Below are 17637 nucleotides of genomic sequence, written 5' to 3' on the forward strand. Positions count from 1 at the left end.
CCACACAATTCCATCTTAATGACTGTTTTTTGGGGGAATTTGGGATTCTACTAATTAATAGCCTTTAGTGTCGCCGGTCGGGAGAAGGGCGGGTGGGCTGGGTGAGGAAACTGCAGGAAACGGCTTGATAAAGTGGAATATCGCAGGCGCCCCCGTGAATGAGGCGATTTGCAAAAAAAAGCTCTGGAGGTTGTTGCAGAGAAAAAGTCTACATAATGTAGAACTGGCGCCAGCGCAGGATGCAGCGTTGTGTCTTTCCTCCTTCATGTTGCTCTTCAGGGCCGATTCACCCACGCTCGCAATGTCAAAGTCTGACGCATGTTTTGCACCTTACACAGTGTGGGTTGGTTGTGTCCAGTGACATAGTGGTTTAAGAAAAAGGTGGGTAAACTACACTGAACAAAAATATAAGATGCAACATGTAAAGTTGTCGGTCCCATGTTTCATCAGCTGAAATAGAAGATCTCAGAAAAGTTCCATACCCACAAAAGGCAGGATTTAATCGACATTTGCTCTGCATTTTCAGCCATCGATGTGACATTTGGCCACGCCTAAACAGTCCGTACATGCCTGGCTGAGTGGCAGTGTGGGTGGAATGAGTGAGTTCGCCTGGCAACGGCAGTGCGAAACACGTGAGGAAATACAACTCAGTAGTCTGCCTGGAATACATTTTTCTAATATCTTTCATAAACATATTTATCATTATCTGTCCTCCTCTCATTTTAATTGTACTTTTCAAGTACCAACTTGAGAAAATGTTAGATTTTCAAGGTATTTCAGTACTTGAATTTCAGAATGCCAAATTCAAGTACTTTTAAGCACCTCAACCACCTTGTGCCAACCCTGTGTCTAGGGTTTACAGAGAACATTCAGTCAGTGGCAGTCCTCTGGGCGAAAACAGCTCGTTGATGAGAGAGATCGAAGGAGAAGGCCAAGAATAGTGCAAACTAACAGGCGGGCCACAGACAGACAAATAACAGCGCACTACAACAGTGGTGTGCAGAACGGCATCTCGGAACGCACATTTGTCCAGCCTTGTCACGGATGGGTTATTGCAGCAGTCGACCACACCGGGTTCCACTGCTATCAGCTAAAACAAGAAGAAACGAGCGACTCCAGTTGACACACGATCACCAACACTGGACAATTGAGGGGGTGAAAAACATTGCCTGGAACATGACAGGGAGTTCAGTTTACTTGATTGGGCTGTGGAATCCCCAGACCTCAACCCAAAAGCGCATCTTTGGGATGGGATGGAATGGGCTGCATGGACCAAAATCCCTGTGGAATTCTTCCAACACCATGTAGAATGCCCCGAAGAATTCAGACTGTTCTGAAGGCAAAGGGGTGTCCGACTCAGTACTCAATGGGTGTACCTAATAAACTGGCCGGTGAGTGTATAATATAATCATTAGATATACTCTTTGAGTGATGAGGTTTGAGAACGTGATGGTCTCTTTGCGTGAGTTAAATATAACAGGGACATTGACACTAAAATGTCAAAATGTATTCCTCAGTGTAATGAAGACAGAATTAGTCTCATGTAGTGTTTATGGGTATGCTAATCTGTCACCTCCCCTCGCACAGGGAGTGTATATGTATATATTATAACTTCATATGTTATGTTTCTATACCTTGACATTGTCTGAGTCCACTAGATGCTGGGCCATGGACTTGACAATGAGCTCGAAGAAGAACCAGGAAAACTGCAGCAGACAAGGGGAAAAGGTCAAACAGGGGTCAGATCATCCGGGTTACGTTCAGTTAATGACACCCTATTCCCTATATAGTGCACAATTTTTTAACCAGAGCCCTATGGGTTCCTATAAAGGGAATAGGGTGTCGTTTGGGACTAGGCGTGGCGTCCCTCTAGGCTCACCCTGAGGATGTTCCTGATGGCCAGCTGCTCGTTGCTCTTCAGGTCAGAGGACATGCCCTTGGCCAGCTCCTCGTGGACCGTCCGGAAGCCATGCGACTCCGCCTTGAACACAAACTGACCAACCGCAGTGGAGACAACAAGGTCAATGAGACAGACGGACATAGAGACAGTAAGACAAACACACTGTACCGACACCTTTTGCTCTCTCACTTTCTGTACATGCAATTAGTAGCATCAAGTGAACCAAACATGCAATGTGCTTGGCTCTGCATTGAATTAAAAACAAAACAACGCCGATTAAGGTTGATGTAATCAGAGTTGAGGAAGAAGAAAAAGCTGAGTCTGACAAAATATGCAATAAATTATGCATCAAAAAATCTTGATCTAATGTAGTTTTCCTTGGCACATGAAATGCATTGGGGTACGTGCTCCTGTACTGTATCTATAAATCTATGTGATTATTTTGGCACTCAATCTATTTTTCTCTTTTTGTGGGAAATGTTCCACCCACACTGTACGTGTATGGTACACACACGCCTCATTACCACAGACGTCACCCAATTGAGTTAATTCATTAACAATGGTAACCACACGTACGCGCATCCACACATATTGCGACGATGCACGCACACGTGCATATGCAACGTGCACAAACACACACATCTGGTGTCCAGCCACACACACCCACACGGCGAGAAAGCACTGGTCGAAAATTGCTTGCTGCTAGCCCCACGAGCAGCATGCCAATCAGTTGCCATAGCAACGCCAGTTCCATTACAGTGGCCCTCCCATTCTTTCCTCCCCTCTTCTCCTTCCACCCTCCCTCCATTTCTCTTTCTGTCTCTCTGCCCCTCTTAAAGATCAATTGTAGGATTCTAATTTTCTTTCTACAAGACATGAAAAATCTTGTGGTAAGCTGGTTCTATCCTCCATTTCCCTTACTCACTTTCACTTTTCTTCCTCTGCCTCTCACTCTCTTCTTAACAAGCATGCCTTGCATTCTTATTGAAAAGGCTCGGTGTCCTTGTTTGCCTTCCACCAGACACCCCCCTTCTCTCTTCCCCACAGCCATGCTTGTCTGTGTGTGAGCTGAGAGCCGTGTGTGTGGCAGACTCTCTCTCGTGTCTCTGTATCCACAGTGTTCTGGGCACATTGCCCTAGACCCTCAGCCACACTCCTGCACTCACCACACCCCAAAGCCCCCTCCGTAGCCCACACACACACAATGTACACACACGCACACACACAGTCACGTGTGAATGCGCACAAACTCACACACATACACAGCACGCACACAAAGCCCCCTTCTCTCCCTTCACTAATGAAGCTGTCTGTGAGTTATTCTCCTCCCCTTTGCTCTCATTAGCTCTCCTCACCTCACCTCTCCTCTTCTCCTCTCATCTCCTTTCCCCTCCTCTCCACTCAGCCCAACCCCTCTCCTCTACCCTATGACACCACCTGGCTAAACTGCAGAAAAACTGCTCTTCCTGCAAGACAGGGCTAACATCCCAATGAAATGAGCACCATACCTTTATGTAGGAGTGCAGGTAGTGGTCAAGTTTTTCTTCATGGCACTTGGCAACAATGTGGACCAGCACCCTGGTGAAACACAAGGTGGTCACTCAGTCATCATCATTGTCTGGCAACATTAATAGTTGGCAATGTGAATTCTGGCAACATGTATGATCCGGTGGCAGTGAGAGTGGAGTCCGTGGCCTGCAGTGCCTCATCCTACCTGGTGGTGGTGGTGGTGACTTCGTCGTTGTCGTTCTGGGTGAGGACCTTGAACAGCTGGTTGAAGAGCACAGGCAGGAAGCGAATTATCACTGGAATCTTCTCAATGCTCAGTAAGCCCTGTGGGAGAGAGAGAGAATAAAGAGAATCAGAGAGAGAGGTAGTTAGAGACAGAGCGGGATAGAGAGAGAGAGAAAGAGAGAGAGAGAAAGACGGTCAGTGAAGGGGTGTATAGTATGGGAAGGGGTGTGGGAGTGAAATGCAGAACGGAAAGATGTGAAGTCATCTCTCTATCCTCCCTCCCTTCCTTCGTTTCTCCAGACCTTTAGGCAGTTGAGGAAGTTTGAGGTAGGTGATTGGGAGAGGTCCGTGTCTCGTTTTTGGCACTGTTGGAAGAAGCGGTTCAGGTGGGGGTCCTGGCAATCAAGGACAGAAGACACAGTCACAACCAGAACCACCATCACTGAGTGATAGACTGTGCACAGGAGATAAGTCCTACATCCAGAAGCAAACTGAATTTGCATCCCAAAAGGCATCTTATTCCCTACATAGTGCACTAGTTTTGACCAGAGCCCTATGACAAAAGTAGTGCACAAGATAGGGAATAGGTTGCCATTTGGGGCGCAATCCTAAAAGTCACAATGGGATAACAAGGATTGACTTGCTGGAGTTGAAACCCATTAAAGGTTGGTTAAATAAGATTTGTATTTTATGTTTTACTTGTGGTTGTTTCATGGAGTTTGCAGGGTAAGTCCAGACTCATACCTGAGTATAGACTGTGGAGAGGACGTTGGTGGAGACCTTGAATATGGGCTTACCTCCGTCCACCCACTTCAGATCTGAGCCGTTCTGGGGGGAGAGAGGGAAGAAGGGTCCCTGAGCACCAAGGAGATCCATGCTTGCTTAACACTTTACTGTTGTTCCATTTGGTGTGCTCACTTCATACCTCACTTTCTCTCCCCCCCCCCCCCCGCTCTCTCGCTCTCCATTCACAATTCAAATTCAAAATGTTTTTTTATTGGCATGACAAAACTTACATTTGTATTGCCAAAGCAACAATGCTTTCTCTATATATTCCTGCATCTCCTTCCATCCAAATATTTTCTTTCTATTTTCCCCCCTATTTTCTCTCCTCTCTCCTTCTCTCCCTTCCATTCATCTCACCCCATCCCTCCCTCTTCTACCTTAGTCGATCCAGGTTCTTTGACGAGCAGGTATCCAGAGGGCAGGCTACAGGCCACAGGGATGTTGAAATCCTGTGAGGCCAGGCGACCCTCTCTGAGCAGAGGCAGCCACGAGTAGCCCACTGCAGTCACACACACACAGTGCACAGGGCATACACACACACACACACACACACACACACACGAGAAAGAACACATGGAAAAACACTATACTGTATGTAATGTGTAAATCAATCAATGAAATGTATTAATAAAGCCCTTGTTATATCAGCAGTTGTCACAAAGTCTTCTTACAGCAAGCTCAATCAGAAGCAAGAGCACAGTAGTATTGGCCTGTAGACGTAGCATGCACCATCACACTCCAGAATCCAACAACACAATCACAACAGTATCGAGGCAATGTTGCTGCACAGTGATAAGCTAACACCAACTAGCTACCATCCAATCCATTGACAAACTTGCCTCAAAGACATATATGCCATCTAACAGATGCTTTCATCCATACATTTTTGGACTGCGAGCCCGAAGCGGGAACCAAACCCATTACCCTGCCGTCGCAAACACCATGCTCTACCAACTGAGCCACACAGGGTCACAGCATTTCTCCTTCCTCCCTACCTGGGGTCTCCAGGGCCTCCTTCTTCTTGGAGTTGGTCTTGGTGTTGATGTCACAGGTCACATGGTAGAAGGAGAAGAGTAGATGGTGCTTCTCGTGGAGCTGGGTGGGCAACTCAATCTTCACCTGAGAAACAGAGGATGACACAAAGGAAACAATTACAGAATCAGGCAAAAAAAAAAATGAAAATCACACATTATTTAAAGTGCATTTAACAAAAGCCTCAATACATTAAAAAAAGTATAATATACAGTGTACCAGTCAAAAATTCGGACACACATATTCATTTTCTTTATTTTGACTATTTTCTTCATTGTAGAATGATAGTGAAGTCATCAACACTATGAAATAACACATATGGAATCATGTAGTAACCAAAAAAGTGTTAATCAAATCAAAACATATTTTATATTTGAGATTCTTCAAAGTAGCCACCCTTTGTCTTGATGACAGCTTTGCACGCGCTTGGCATTCTCTCAACCAGCTTCACCTAGAATGCTTCACCTGGAACAGTTTGAAGGAGTTCCCACATATGCTGAGCACTTGTTGGCTGCTTTTCCTTCACTCTGTGGCCCAAATCAGCCCAAACCATCTCAACTGGGTTGAGGTCGGATGATCGTGGAGGCCAGGTCATCTGATGCAGCACTCCATCACTCTCCTTCTTGGTCAAATATCTCTTACACAGCCTGGAGGTGTGTTGGGTCACTGTCCTGTTAAAAAGAAGTGATAGTCCCACTAAGCGCAAACCAGATGGGATGGCGTATCACTGCAGAATGCTGTGGTAGCCATGCTGGTTAAGTGTGCCTTGAATTCGAAATAAATCACTGATAGTGTCACCAGAAAAGCACCATCACACCTCCTCCTTGTTTCACGGTGGGAACCACATATGCAGAGATCATCTGTTCACCTTCTCTGCGTCTCACAAAGACACAGCGGTTGGAACCAACAATCTCAAATTTGTACTCATCAGACCAAAGGACAAATTTCCACTGGTCTAATTTCCATTGCTCGTGTTTCTTGACCCAAGCAAGTCTCTTATTGTTATTGTTGTCCTTTAGTAGTGGTTTCTTTGCAGCAATTCGACCATGAAGGCCTGATTCACGCAGTCTCCTCTGAACAGTTGATGTTGAGATGTGTCTGTTACTTGAACTCTGTGAAGCATTTATTTGGGCTGCAATTTCTGAGGCTGGTAACTCTAATGAACTTATCCTCTGCAGCAGAGGTAACTCTGGGTCTTCCATTCCTGTGGCGGTCCTCATGAGAGCCAGTTTCATCATAGCGCTTGATGTTTTTTTGCAACTGCACTTAACAAAACTTTCGAAGTGTGTAGTGATGGACTGTCATTTCTCTTTGCTTATTTGAGCTCTTCTTGCCATAATATGGACTTGGTCTTTTACCAAATAGAGCTATCTTCTGTATACCACCCTTACCTTGTCACAATACAACTGATTGTCTCAAACGCATTAAGAAGGAAATAAATTCCACAAATTAAGAAGGCACACCTATTCATTGAAATACATTCCAGGTGACTACTGCATGATGCTGGTTGAGAGAATGCCAAGAATGTGCAATGCTGTCATCAAGGCAAAGGGTGGCTACTTTGAAGAATCTCAAATATAAAATATTTGGTTACTACATGATTCCATATGTGTTATTTCATAGTTTTGATGTCTTCACTATTATTCTACAATGTAGAAAATCGTAAAAATAAAGAAAAACCCTTGAATGAGTAGGTGTCCAAACCTTTGACTGGTACTGTATATATATATATATTAATTGACACAAGTGGCAGAACTGGTGTCACAGTGGTGAACAATCAACTGAGCCACTAAGTTCCGTGGTGAAGTTTCCCTTGGGTACAGATCTCGTATAATCTTCGCCTTCCCCCAATCCTAACCATTAGTGAGGGAAATACAAAACTGACCTAAGATCAGCATCTCGGGGCAACTTTATCCTACACCTGCCACTACACGGTGAGGGCTCTAGCCTGGTATGCACATGTCTGATTGTGCTTCAGCCTCTCAAATTCATGATAATGAGCAGAGTTGGCCTAGGCAAAAACAAAACTGGCTACCAGGCAATTAGAGCCCTGCACATGCCCCTTTCAATCAATCTCTTCCCATTCCTCTCCCCCTAGCCATACAACTCTTCAACACACTCATTCCACACTCACCTCATCATAGAAGTCTGGGTTCTGGGAGTGGTGAAGAACCGTTGAACAGGCTGCTGTGGTGAAAACTGGACCCCCAGGCTTGCCGTATATGCACTGAGGCAACAAGTAAAAAAACAAATGAAGAGAAAAGTGACGTTTTTCAAAAAATGCACCATGATACTCTAAATGCTATCAATGACAAAGAAGATATTGAGAAGATACTACACCTTCAAAGATTTGGCAACTTCCTCATCTGAACTCCGAAACTCCACATAGACTGCAAGGTTACGAGCCTGTGAATGAAAAAGACGTTGTTATATTTGTGAGTATACAGTATTTCATGCGTGTCTGCAAAGAGGTACCATATATGTACAGTGTGACTTGTGTGTCTACTACGATTTGGAAAGCCATAGTCAGTCAATAAATAATATAATAATACTGGTAGGAAAGGTTTTCATCTTTAGCTCACAATCTGTGGATAATATATGATTAGAAAGGTTACATTTTTCTGTAAAACATCACAGCACAATTGAAAAATATATGGTACATGGAAACCAAACAAGGGTGGTCTATGGTGATAGGTGGGATGGGCTGAGAGAGGTGGGATTAAAGAGCTGAGGTCTATGGTGATAGGTGGGATGGGCTGAGGGGTGGGATTAAAGAGTTTATGTTTGGTAATGTATTATTGTTATGTGACTGCTTTATATAAAAGTACCATGTATATGTAAAATGTATGTAGAAAAAAAGCTGTAAAAAAACTAAGATATTTATCCTCCTGGTGGAGGGGTTAATAATAAATCATAAAAAATAAAAATAAAAAAAGTGGTGTTTGGGTGGTTACGGTACCTTGGCGAAGCTCTTCTGGCTGTCGTATTTGAGATGCCGGGGGTAGACGTAGACGTGGTTCTTGTAGACGTGGTGTGGCTGGGTGAACTTGGTGAAGTCCTGGACAAACTCCTCCACCTCCACGGTGGCCTGGTGCTGGCTGCAGTCCTCGAAGGGCTTGACAGGCACATAGGATGACGTCACACAGTCTGCAGACAGAGAGAGACAGAGAGAGAGAGAGATACATATGTAATACATGTAACACTGATGGCTATCAACAGTAGAGAGAGAGAGAGGTAGAAAGAGAGATAGAGAGAGAGGAAGACAGGGGTAGAAATAGAGATAGATAGGGGAGCGGTAGAGAGAGAGAAAATAAGGAGAGAGCGAGAGAGAGAGAAAATAAAGAGAGGTAGATAGAGCGAGAGAGAAGACATTTGTAATACATGTAACACTGATGGCTATTCAACAGTAGAGAGGGAGAGGGGGGGGGGGGTAGAAAGAGAGATAGAGACGAGAGGTAGAGAGAGAGAGGGAAACAGAAAATAAAGAGAGAGAGAGAATGAGAAAGGGAGACATGAGGGTTGTCGAAGTGAGAAAGAGAAAAGAGAGAGAAAGAGAACATAAAGGTGTTGGACTAACTTGGATGCTCCATAGGGACATAGTCCACTGTGATGTCCAGGTTCCCTGGAATGGTCTGCAGTTTACTGGTCTTCTCAGCCCTGCAAAGACACAGAGAGAGCCAAGGAATGAGTGAGCAATGAGCACCATACAGTCACTAAGACTAGGGCCAGGAGTTTTCCAGGTCAGATTAGGTGGTCATGATAAACTCTGGACCATGGGTTGAACTGACAGTAGTTGGTCTGCATCCCAAATGGCAACCTATTCCCTATATAGTGCACTACCTTCAACTAGAGCCCTATGGGCTCTGGTCAAATGTTGTGCACTAAATAGGGAATAGGCTATTTGGGATGCAATCTTGATGTCTTTTTGGTGCCTAACCTCCTGTATTCAGACACCAGCTTGATGAGATCTTCGGTGGAGATCTTGTTGCTCTCCTGTTTGAAGAGGGGCGAGAAGCGAGACTCCCGGTCCACCGTCCCCTGATTGTCCTTAAACACAGACCTGAGACAGACAGAAAGACAAGACAGACAGGCAGAGCAGACAGGAACAGGCGAGACAGACAGATGGACAGATGCACAGACAAGACAGACAGACAGGAAAATAGTTCAGAGTGTAAGATACTTAATCAATCACCTACACCTTTATAGACATCTGTGTGATGCAGTTTGATCATTAAAGGAGAAAAGGTCAATAAATGGATATGGAGTGAGTAGGATTACAGAAAACACAGTGTGGCTCAGTGTCCCTCACCTGATGCACCAGGCAAAGGGCATGTGGTACTTCCCCAGTTTACTGCAGAACTGCTTGTTGGATTTCAGCATCTTCTGAACCGTCTTCAAAGGGACAGAAACAGAGAGAGAGAGAGAGAGAGAGAGATGGAGAGAGAGGGGAGCAGAGTGGGGGAGAGAGAAAGAGCGAGAGAGTCAGAGCGAAGGAAACATTACTTTAAAAAGGGACAGCATTGTTGATATTCTTGAAGTCTGCCGGTGGGTTTCGGGAAAACACAGAAATGAATGATCCGCCACGTAGATAAATTGCAAGTCTAAATCAACTCCCGTCTGCTCATCCAGTCAACTTCCCAAACAAAGGCCAGGATTTGACTCTGTGGAATTCTTTGGGGGCGTCTTGGAAAAAAATCTTGGAAAATCTATGAGGAAAAATGTATCTCCAAACCATCTGATTCTCTGTGTGATTAAGGGGAATTTAAATAGAGCTTTACAAGAAATCTCACTGGAAAGACCTTGTAAAGGTTGTGCATACCACTGTTTCACTACTAAGGGCCTGGGGGAAAACAAGCTGTGTTTTACTGTACGTTGTTCTACACACCAACTCGCCTCAAATTATGTTCCATAATAGATTGTCCATAGGTAGAGTTACACAATTCCTGTCATTTCCCCAAATGTCACATTTTTTTCCAGGTTGGAGGATTCATAGATTTCCTGCTTATTACCTCCTGATTCCCAGATATTTCTAACCTGGATTTGTAGTTTTTATTGGTTGCAAGTCTAGTAGTATTTCTTTCTTTTTTTTTAGCTGTTAATAATGTAAGTTTAAGATTTGTATTATTGTTATTTCATTGTTAATATTACAAATTATTTGTCATATTATTCTTGCTTCTAAGTTTGTTTGTTTTTTTGTTTTTTTTGGACACTTGAAAACGAGATTGTGCATCTCAAGAGATTCCATCCCGCAAAACTTCAATTAAATAAATAAATGACATTTCTGGGAAAAATGGGAATTTGGGGAAAGTTTTGCAACCCTACCCATAGGTAATAGGCTATAAAGGTGAGGGGTGGTAGTTAGAGAGAATTTAACTGTGATGTAGAGTTGCGTCACCTTGCTGGAGTCTGTGTTTTTGATGTACGGCTCTGTTCCCACGGCGATATTTCCCATCAGCACCTTCTCCACCCTCGCCACTAGAACAATGTCCGTGTGGGGGTTTGTCACAGAGAAGATGGCCTGCGTACACACACCACACAACACACACACACACATGAAAGGACTAAGTATCTCTCTTTTCTCCCTATGACATTCCCAGTTCTGCCCTATCCCCTCTGTGTGTTGCTGAAACTGATCCTAGATTTGCACCTTTGGGAAACTTCCTCCGGAGCGTTGCTGTAGCGTACCTGTTTGGGGAAGCGGAGCCAGTCGTCCAGGTCCAGGCTGAGATGACAGTCTCCGGGTCTCTTCTCTGCAGGGGAGCTCAGGCCATTCTCCTGCCCCGCCCCGGGCCCTCCCGATCCAGCCCCACCCAGCATCTGACGCACCGTCTCGTGGTTCAGGTCAACATGGAAGTCGGCCGACACCTTCCTTCCCTCACGCACATCCAGCAGGGCCACAGTCACAAAGAAGGGCTCAATCTGATGGGGATATACTACATGTGATGAGCACCAGGGATTTACCAAGGTTTTCCAACACACAGCTTTGACATGCTTGCTATGTTGTTCTACTGTACTTCAAACAATTTGTAGGCAGGTTGATTAGGATTCAAACCTTCTCTCTTATTCCTACTCCTGTATGCGTTAGCATATGAGTATTGCACCAAGCAAATCATTCAAAAGATTAACACTATTCACTTTTCCAGTGACCACTGCACTCAATAGCTGATCTCGGATCATCCATCGCAGCACAGTAAACAACAGAGTGAAAAGTGTTTTGACCATTGAGCACTATCAGTTATGTAATGCATGAGCGCATCTCAATATCTGCGGCGCTGTTAGTTGCAACGTCACCATGCTAAGTCGACCTTTAAAAGCTGCGGAGAACTGTACGTGCGCGCGTGCAAGTGAGCGTGAGATGGTGGTGGTGTACTTGTGGTTTTAAGGGGGTCTTACATTGGTGATCGGACCAGTCTCGGTCTCATTGATGCAGCCCTGCAGCGTCAGGTTGAGGGATCCACAGGCGATCATCAGTCTCCTCCCCAGCTTCTCCTCGAAGGGACGGATTGGGAGGCCCTCACCCCTAGGGTACTCCTCACGCGGACTCCTCAACACCTGACCCAGAACCAGACAGCATCAGAGGGGCACACAATTGGACTATCAGTGGGCAGCGGGCTGAAGTTGAATGTGGTGTGTAAGCACTGGTCTGGACCAGAAGCCTGCAGACACAGAGGCCCTCCTGGGACAGAGATTATCATCCCTGACCTAACAGTGCTTAATTAACAGGTGAATTGTGCAGTACTGTACCACCAACAGTTCTGCACAAGGTGTGTTAACCCCTATAGGGTACCTACAGTGTAAGTGTATTAACCCCTAAACACTACCTACCGGGGTGTCAGGGTCCAGGGAGAACAGGTTGAGCCTCTCTTCTCTTCTGGCCGATCGGACCACCTCCTCAGTTTCAGAGAAATACTGAGAGAGAGAGAAAGAGAGAAGATATCCCCACAAATAAAATACAGAATATACAGAATATGTATTAAAGGAGGACTACAGGAAAAGGAGGACTGAGTACACCCCATTCTCATCGACGGGGCTGTAGTGGGGCAGGTTGAGAGCTTCAAGTTCCTTGGCGTCCATATCACCAACAAACTAACATGGTCCAAGCACACCAAGACAGTCGTGAAGAGGGCACGACAAAACCTATTCCCCCCTCAGGAGACTGAAAAGATTTGGCATGGTTCCTCAGATACTCAAAAGGTTTTACAGCTGCACCATCGAGAGCATCCTGACGGGTTACATCACTGCCTGGTATTCTCGGCCTCCGACCGCAAGGCACGACAGAGGGCAGTGCATACATCCCAGTACATCACTGGGTCAAAGCTTCCTGCCATCCAGGACCTCTATACCAGGCGGTGTCAGAGGAAGGCCCTAAAAATTGTCAAAGACTCCAGCCACCCTAATCATAGACTGTTCTCTCTGCTACCGCACAGCAAACGGTACCGGAGCGCCAAGTCTAGGTCCAAGAGGCTCCTAAATAGCTTCTACCCCCAAGCCATAAAACTCCTGAACAGCTAATCAAAAGGCTACCCAGACTATTTGCATTGCCCCCCCCCCCCCCCCCCCCCCCGGGACACTACTGCTACTCTCTGTTATTATCTATGCATAGTCACTTTAATAACTCTAACTACATGTACATATTACCTCAATTGTCTCAACATCTGTGTCCCCGCACATTGACTCTACCGGTACCCCCTGTATTTAGCCCCGCTATTGTTATTTACTGCTGCTCTTTAATCATTTGTTATTCTTATCTATTACCGTTTTAAATTTTATTTTTTTTTTAACTGCATTGTTGGTTAAGGGCTTGTAAGTAAGCATGTGACAAATCCAATTTGATATTAAATTAGCATAATACAAGTAGAAGCATTGATACTTTTTTTACGGGTCAAATGACATCTCCACACACCCACCTTGGCCAGCTCAGGGTTGATGCCGTTCTCTGTCGTCTCTTCATTCTCAGGTAAACACACGTCGCTTAGAGACAGATCACAGACGTCTGGTGGGGAAAGAGACAGACGGTTACAGTCAATATCTCCGGTGAAATTAATGTCTACCATTCCTGTTGTTAGTATTGGCTCATTTCCTCTGGTCTTCAATGACAGCTAGGCTGTTGTCATGGAAGCCGCCATACCTGAGTGTGTTCTGAGAGGGGTAAAGGTGGGGAGGGGGGGGGGGGGGGGGGGAGTAGGGGAGCGCTCTCTCACACTGGCCTTCCCTGGCCTCTAATGGAGCTTACTGTATGTGTTTATCCTTTCACTACCATCCCTCTATTCAGTCAGTGTAGGTCAACCTTTTATGTGGTACTGTAAAAGAGGCCCCACACAAAGAGAGGGAGGGAAATAGACAGCTGTTTTCTTTCACAGAGAGAGAGAGAGAGAGAGAGAGAGAGAGAAAGAGAGACAGAAAGAGAGACAGAAAGAGAAAGAGAAAGAGAGAGAGAGGGGGAATAGAGAAAGAACGAAAGAGAGAGACAGAAAGAGCAGAAGTAGTACAGAGCCCTGAATGTGTATTAGGTCTGCTGATGCTGCTCCTCTTCTCTCATTGCATGGTTAAACAGAACAAATACGACCTACGAAGATCGATCAAGATGGCGAGACACAAGTATAGGGAGAAAGTGGAGGAGCAATTCTGCGTGTCGGATACTAGGCATATGTGGCAGGGGTTTCTAACGATCACGAATTACAAAAAGACAGCTAAACACCGTTTTCTCACGGTTCATGCAAAACGACTCTGCCGAGGAGAGCCCCTGAGGACAACAAGGGCTACGTGCTTACGGTTGGAGGAAGTCCAAGTCTAGTGGTTAGAGCGTTGGACTTGGACCCAAAGGTTGCAAGATCGAATCCCTGAGCTGACAAGGTACAAATCTGCCCTTCTGCCCCTGAACAAGGCAGCTAACCCACTGATCCTAAGATGTCATTGAAAATAAGAATTTGTTCTTAACTGACTTGCTTGTTAAATAAAGATCAAATAAATAAATAGAATGTAAGTCATTCAAACGTGTTAACCCTCGCAAAGCTGGCGGCCCAGGTGGCGTCCCTAGCCACGCCCTCAGAGCATGTGCAGGCCAGCTAGTTGTTGTGTTTTCTACCATTTTCAAACTCTCTCTAGCTATCATCCCTGTGCTCAAGAAAGGGAAAGTAACTGAACTGAATGACTACCTCCACCTCCGTCATCATGAAGTGCTTTGAGAGTCAAAGACCACATAACCTCCTCCTTCCCTTGACACACCCTCTCGAATTCGAGGTAATTTTCTTTTACATTCCAGACACGCAACAAAAGCACCAAATGCAAAGCCCCCACTCTGTCACTCAGAAACTTATTCCAGCATCTGTCTACGAGCCGAAATCTTTGTGTATGTGTGTTAAGGCTACCTGCCCATCCCCCCTCCGAAGCATACTGTAGGCCACTGTACTGACGTTAGAAGCATGTGAAGATAGGGAGAGAGATGTTTTATTAGCTAGAGAAGAATGGATTCACTTTTTCAATACTAGTTAAAGGATTAGTTAGCATGTTTCACGTTGGATTTATTAACTACAAAAAGGTAAGACGTGTTTTAAATTCTGGCGGCGCTCTCACAAGCTTGTTAGCTAGCTAGCTCAAAGGACATTCAAAGTTCCTTCATACAGTAGAAGCCGCTCCTCCTGGGTATAATTCTGCGGACCTAATTAAGATAATGTAACCCTCTCGCTCTCTCCCCACCCTTAAAATTTCAGTCTCATCTTGCCATAGGCTACACTTGTCTTTCCATAACACATGTAAACAACTAGCTTGCCTGCTCTATCCTCACTGATTGGTGAATTAATGTAATGAGCTAAACGTAAAAAAAAAACTGTAGATTTCACAAGGTTAAAAAAGGAACAGAAAGGAACATTATAAAAGGGTACTTTTTTTGGGGGGTTGAACCAGTTCAGAACTTTATTTTTTCTGGTCAGAACTGGGGTTCTGTTCGGAATGAAACGATTAGACATCTCAGAGGAGCTGAAATGGTCTAACCACATGGACACTGAAGAATAAGTCACGACAGCAACTGACCGGAGGCTGACGAAATTAAGTCTGTCCACAAGGGCCCTAACAGTGTTGTACAGGAGCACCATCCAAAGCATACTGTTGGGCTGCATCACAGCCCGGTACGGCAACGCCACTGCCACTGACCGCAAGGCAATACAGAGGGTAGTACGCTCAGCCGAACACACCACTGGGTGCACACTGCCTGCCTTCCAGCGAACCTACAACACCAGGCGTTGCAGGAAGGCCAAGAAGATCATCAGTGACCTCAGCCACCCGAGCCACGACCTGTTCTCCCTGCTTCCATCACTCGGGTACGGGCAATACAAGAGCATCATGGCTCAACCTAACAGAATGGCAAACAGCTTCTATCCCCCCTGACCATCAGGTTGTTGAATAGCCACCACTACTCCTACACCTGGATAATAACTAACTCAGCATGACTTGTTAGTTTCAGGATTAGCTCTGGGAGCTCCACCAGCCAGTGCGGTTGATGAAACTGTACACCACACCACCTCCAGGTGATATTATATGGAGCTTAATGGCTAATAAGGCTCAGGTCAGTTAGTACACCGAACTTGATTTAACAGCATGTTAGTACAGCAACACAGAACCATGATGACTACGGCTATTACGGCTATCATTCGTAGTCGTTTTCACAACCTCAATTCTCCACGGTCCAGGGCGGTGTGTGGAATTTGTTTGGTTATATTCCACACTGAGGCTTTTAAAAAAAAAACTATGTTTAATCTCTAAAAACCAAGGTGGAGTGCTTTGCCTTGTGTCCGGTCTAATTTCCTGGTGGACCACAAACAATAAGGATCAAGTCACCGCACATTAAGTCTCAACTTAGCCATGGCAGAATATCCTACAGCCATTATGAATACCTTAATGCACAAACAGATCTGGCACCAGGCTAGGGTTCTGTTGGGCATATTCTAATCTATATTCCAAACTCCTCTACTCTTTCCTCTCCCGCTCTGGGGCTATGATGCTTAGGTGTCAGGATCTAAGTTTAAAAAAAAAAGGAATATGTCCACTCAGCATTTGCTGATCCCATAAGTTATTTTCTATGAAACTCAGTGATACTACATAATAAAAAAAATCTATTTTGGGAGACAGCAAACAGTCAGGGAACATCTTCCTTAAGATGATGTTTTCAAGTCTTGTTTTCAGGACACGTTACGATGAGTGTGTCTCTTCTCATCATCGGGGTTCGTGTTCAGTAGGCACACGGACCAAAAACGGTTCAAAATGGAGTGAGGTACTGTCTGGGCTCGTCAAAATAAGAAACCCTTTTTCTCATTATCCGTTGCGAAAGGTTTTACTACAGTCCTAATAAACCGGAACTAGGTCCAGAGTAGATGTAGGGTGAAGTTGCATCTAGACGCTGATCTTGGGTGAGTTTAGCATTTTCCCCACTAATGGTAACGGTTAGGATTGGGGAGGGGAAGCTGATCCTGAATCTGTATGGAGGTCCAGAGTACTCACCTTGCCGTGTGTCGATGAGGTCTACATTCTTACGGTCCAGCTGCGTCAGTGGGGTGGGGCCGTCGTTGGGGCTGATCTGGAGGATCCGGGTCAAGGTACTGATCCACTCCTCCATGTCCTGCTCGCTCTCCGCCGCCAGCACGAAGTACGTCACCTCGTTCATCTTCAGCTCAAAGGCATACTTCCTCAGACGGTTGTTCTACAGGGGGTGTTTTGGTTAGTGTTAGTTCGCCCATACTTTGACAGACAAGTCAGTAAATTAGTGAATTTTGTGCATTTGGGTAGTGCACGACTAGTTGCGTCTGTGAAATCTCCTATCGTATCTTACCATATCGTATCCATATTGTAACATTGTGTTACAATAACCCATAGGGCTCTGGTCATAAGTAGTGCACTATGTAGGGAATAGGGATGCAGTTGGGACGCAGTTAATAAGAGTTCTTTGGTAGCCTTCCTGCTGCATTTATAGACCTGACTACACCTATACTGAACAAAAAAATATATTCAACATCCAACAATTTCTGAGATTCTTCTGAGTTACAGTACATATAAGGAAATCAGTCAATTGAAATACATGAATTAGGCCCTAATTTCTGGATTTCACATGGCTGCAGCCATGGGTGGGCCTGGGAGGGCCTGGGGGGGCATAGGCCCACCCACTGGGGAGCAATGCTCAGCCAATCAGGATGAGG

The 17637-nt window shown here is 45.2% G+C and overlaps 1 protein-coding gene across 9 annotated transcripts in view; it reads right to left on the reverse strand.

Moving 5' to 3' along the window:
* Positions 1-17637, reverse strand: part of LOC110507356 (dedicator of cytokinesis protein 10) — a 179459-nt gene that overhangs the window by 54574 nt on the left and 107248 nt on the right. For all 9 annotated transcript variants that reach the window (XM_036965496.1, XM_036965495.1, XM_036965499.1 and 6 more), the window contains exons 8-27: positions 16946-17144; positions 13360-13445; positions 12278-12361; positions 11846-12004; positions 11138-11371; positions 10848-10970; positions 9762-9844; positions 9390-9512; positions 9030-9109; positions 8412-8599; positions 7793-7858; positions 7587-7679; positions 5416-5539; positions 4798-4919; positions 4379-4462; positions 3937-4029; positions 3615-3733; positions 3409-3478; positions 1880-1993; positions 1635-1706 (exon numbers count right to left, since the gene is read on the reverse strand). In XM_036965496.1, coding sequence (XP_036821391.1) covers positions 1635-1706; positions 1880-1993; positions 3409-3478; positions 3615-3733; positions 3937-4029; positions 4379-4462; positions 4798-4919; positions 5416-5539; positions 7587-7679; positions 7793-7858; positions 8412-8599; positions 9030-9109; positions 9390-9512; positions 9762-9844; positions 10848-10970; positions 11138-11371; positions 11846-12004; positions 12278-12361; positions 13360-13445; positions 16946-17144 — 2316 coding nt within the window. The remainder of the gene's footprint in view (positions 1-1634; positions 1707-1879; positions 1994-3408; positions 3479-3614; positions 3734-3936; positions 4030-4378; positions 4463-4797; positions 4920-5415; positions 5540-7586; positions 7680-7792; positions 7859-8411; positions 8600-9029; positions 9110-9389; positions 9513-9761; positions 9845-10847; positions 10971-11137; positions 11372-11845; positions 12005-12277; positions 12362-13359; positions 13446-16945; positions 17145-17637) is intronic.

The sequence above is a fragment of the Oncorhynchus mykiss genome, chromosome 27 (genome assembly GCF_013265735.2).
Source record: "Oncorhynchus mykiss isolate Arlee chromosome 27, USDA_OmykA_1.1, whole genome shotgun sequence".
In the NCBI taxonomy this organism is placed as follows: Eukaryota; Metazoa; Chordata; class Actinopteri; order Salmoniformes; family Salmonidae; genus Oncorhynchus; species Oncorhynchus mykiss.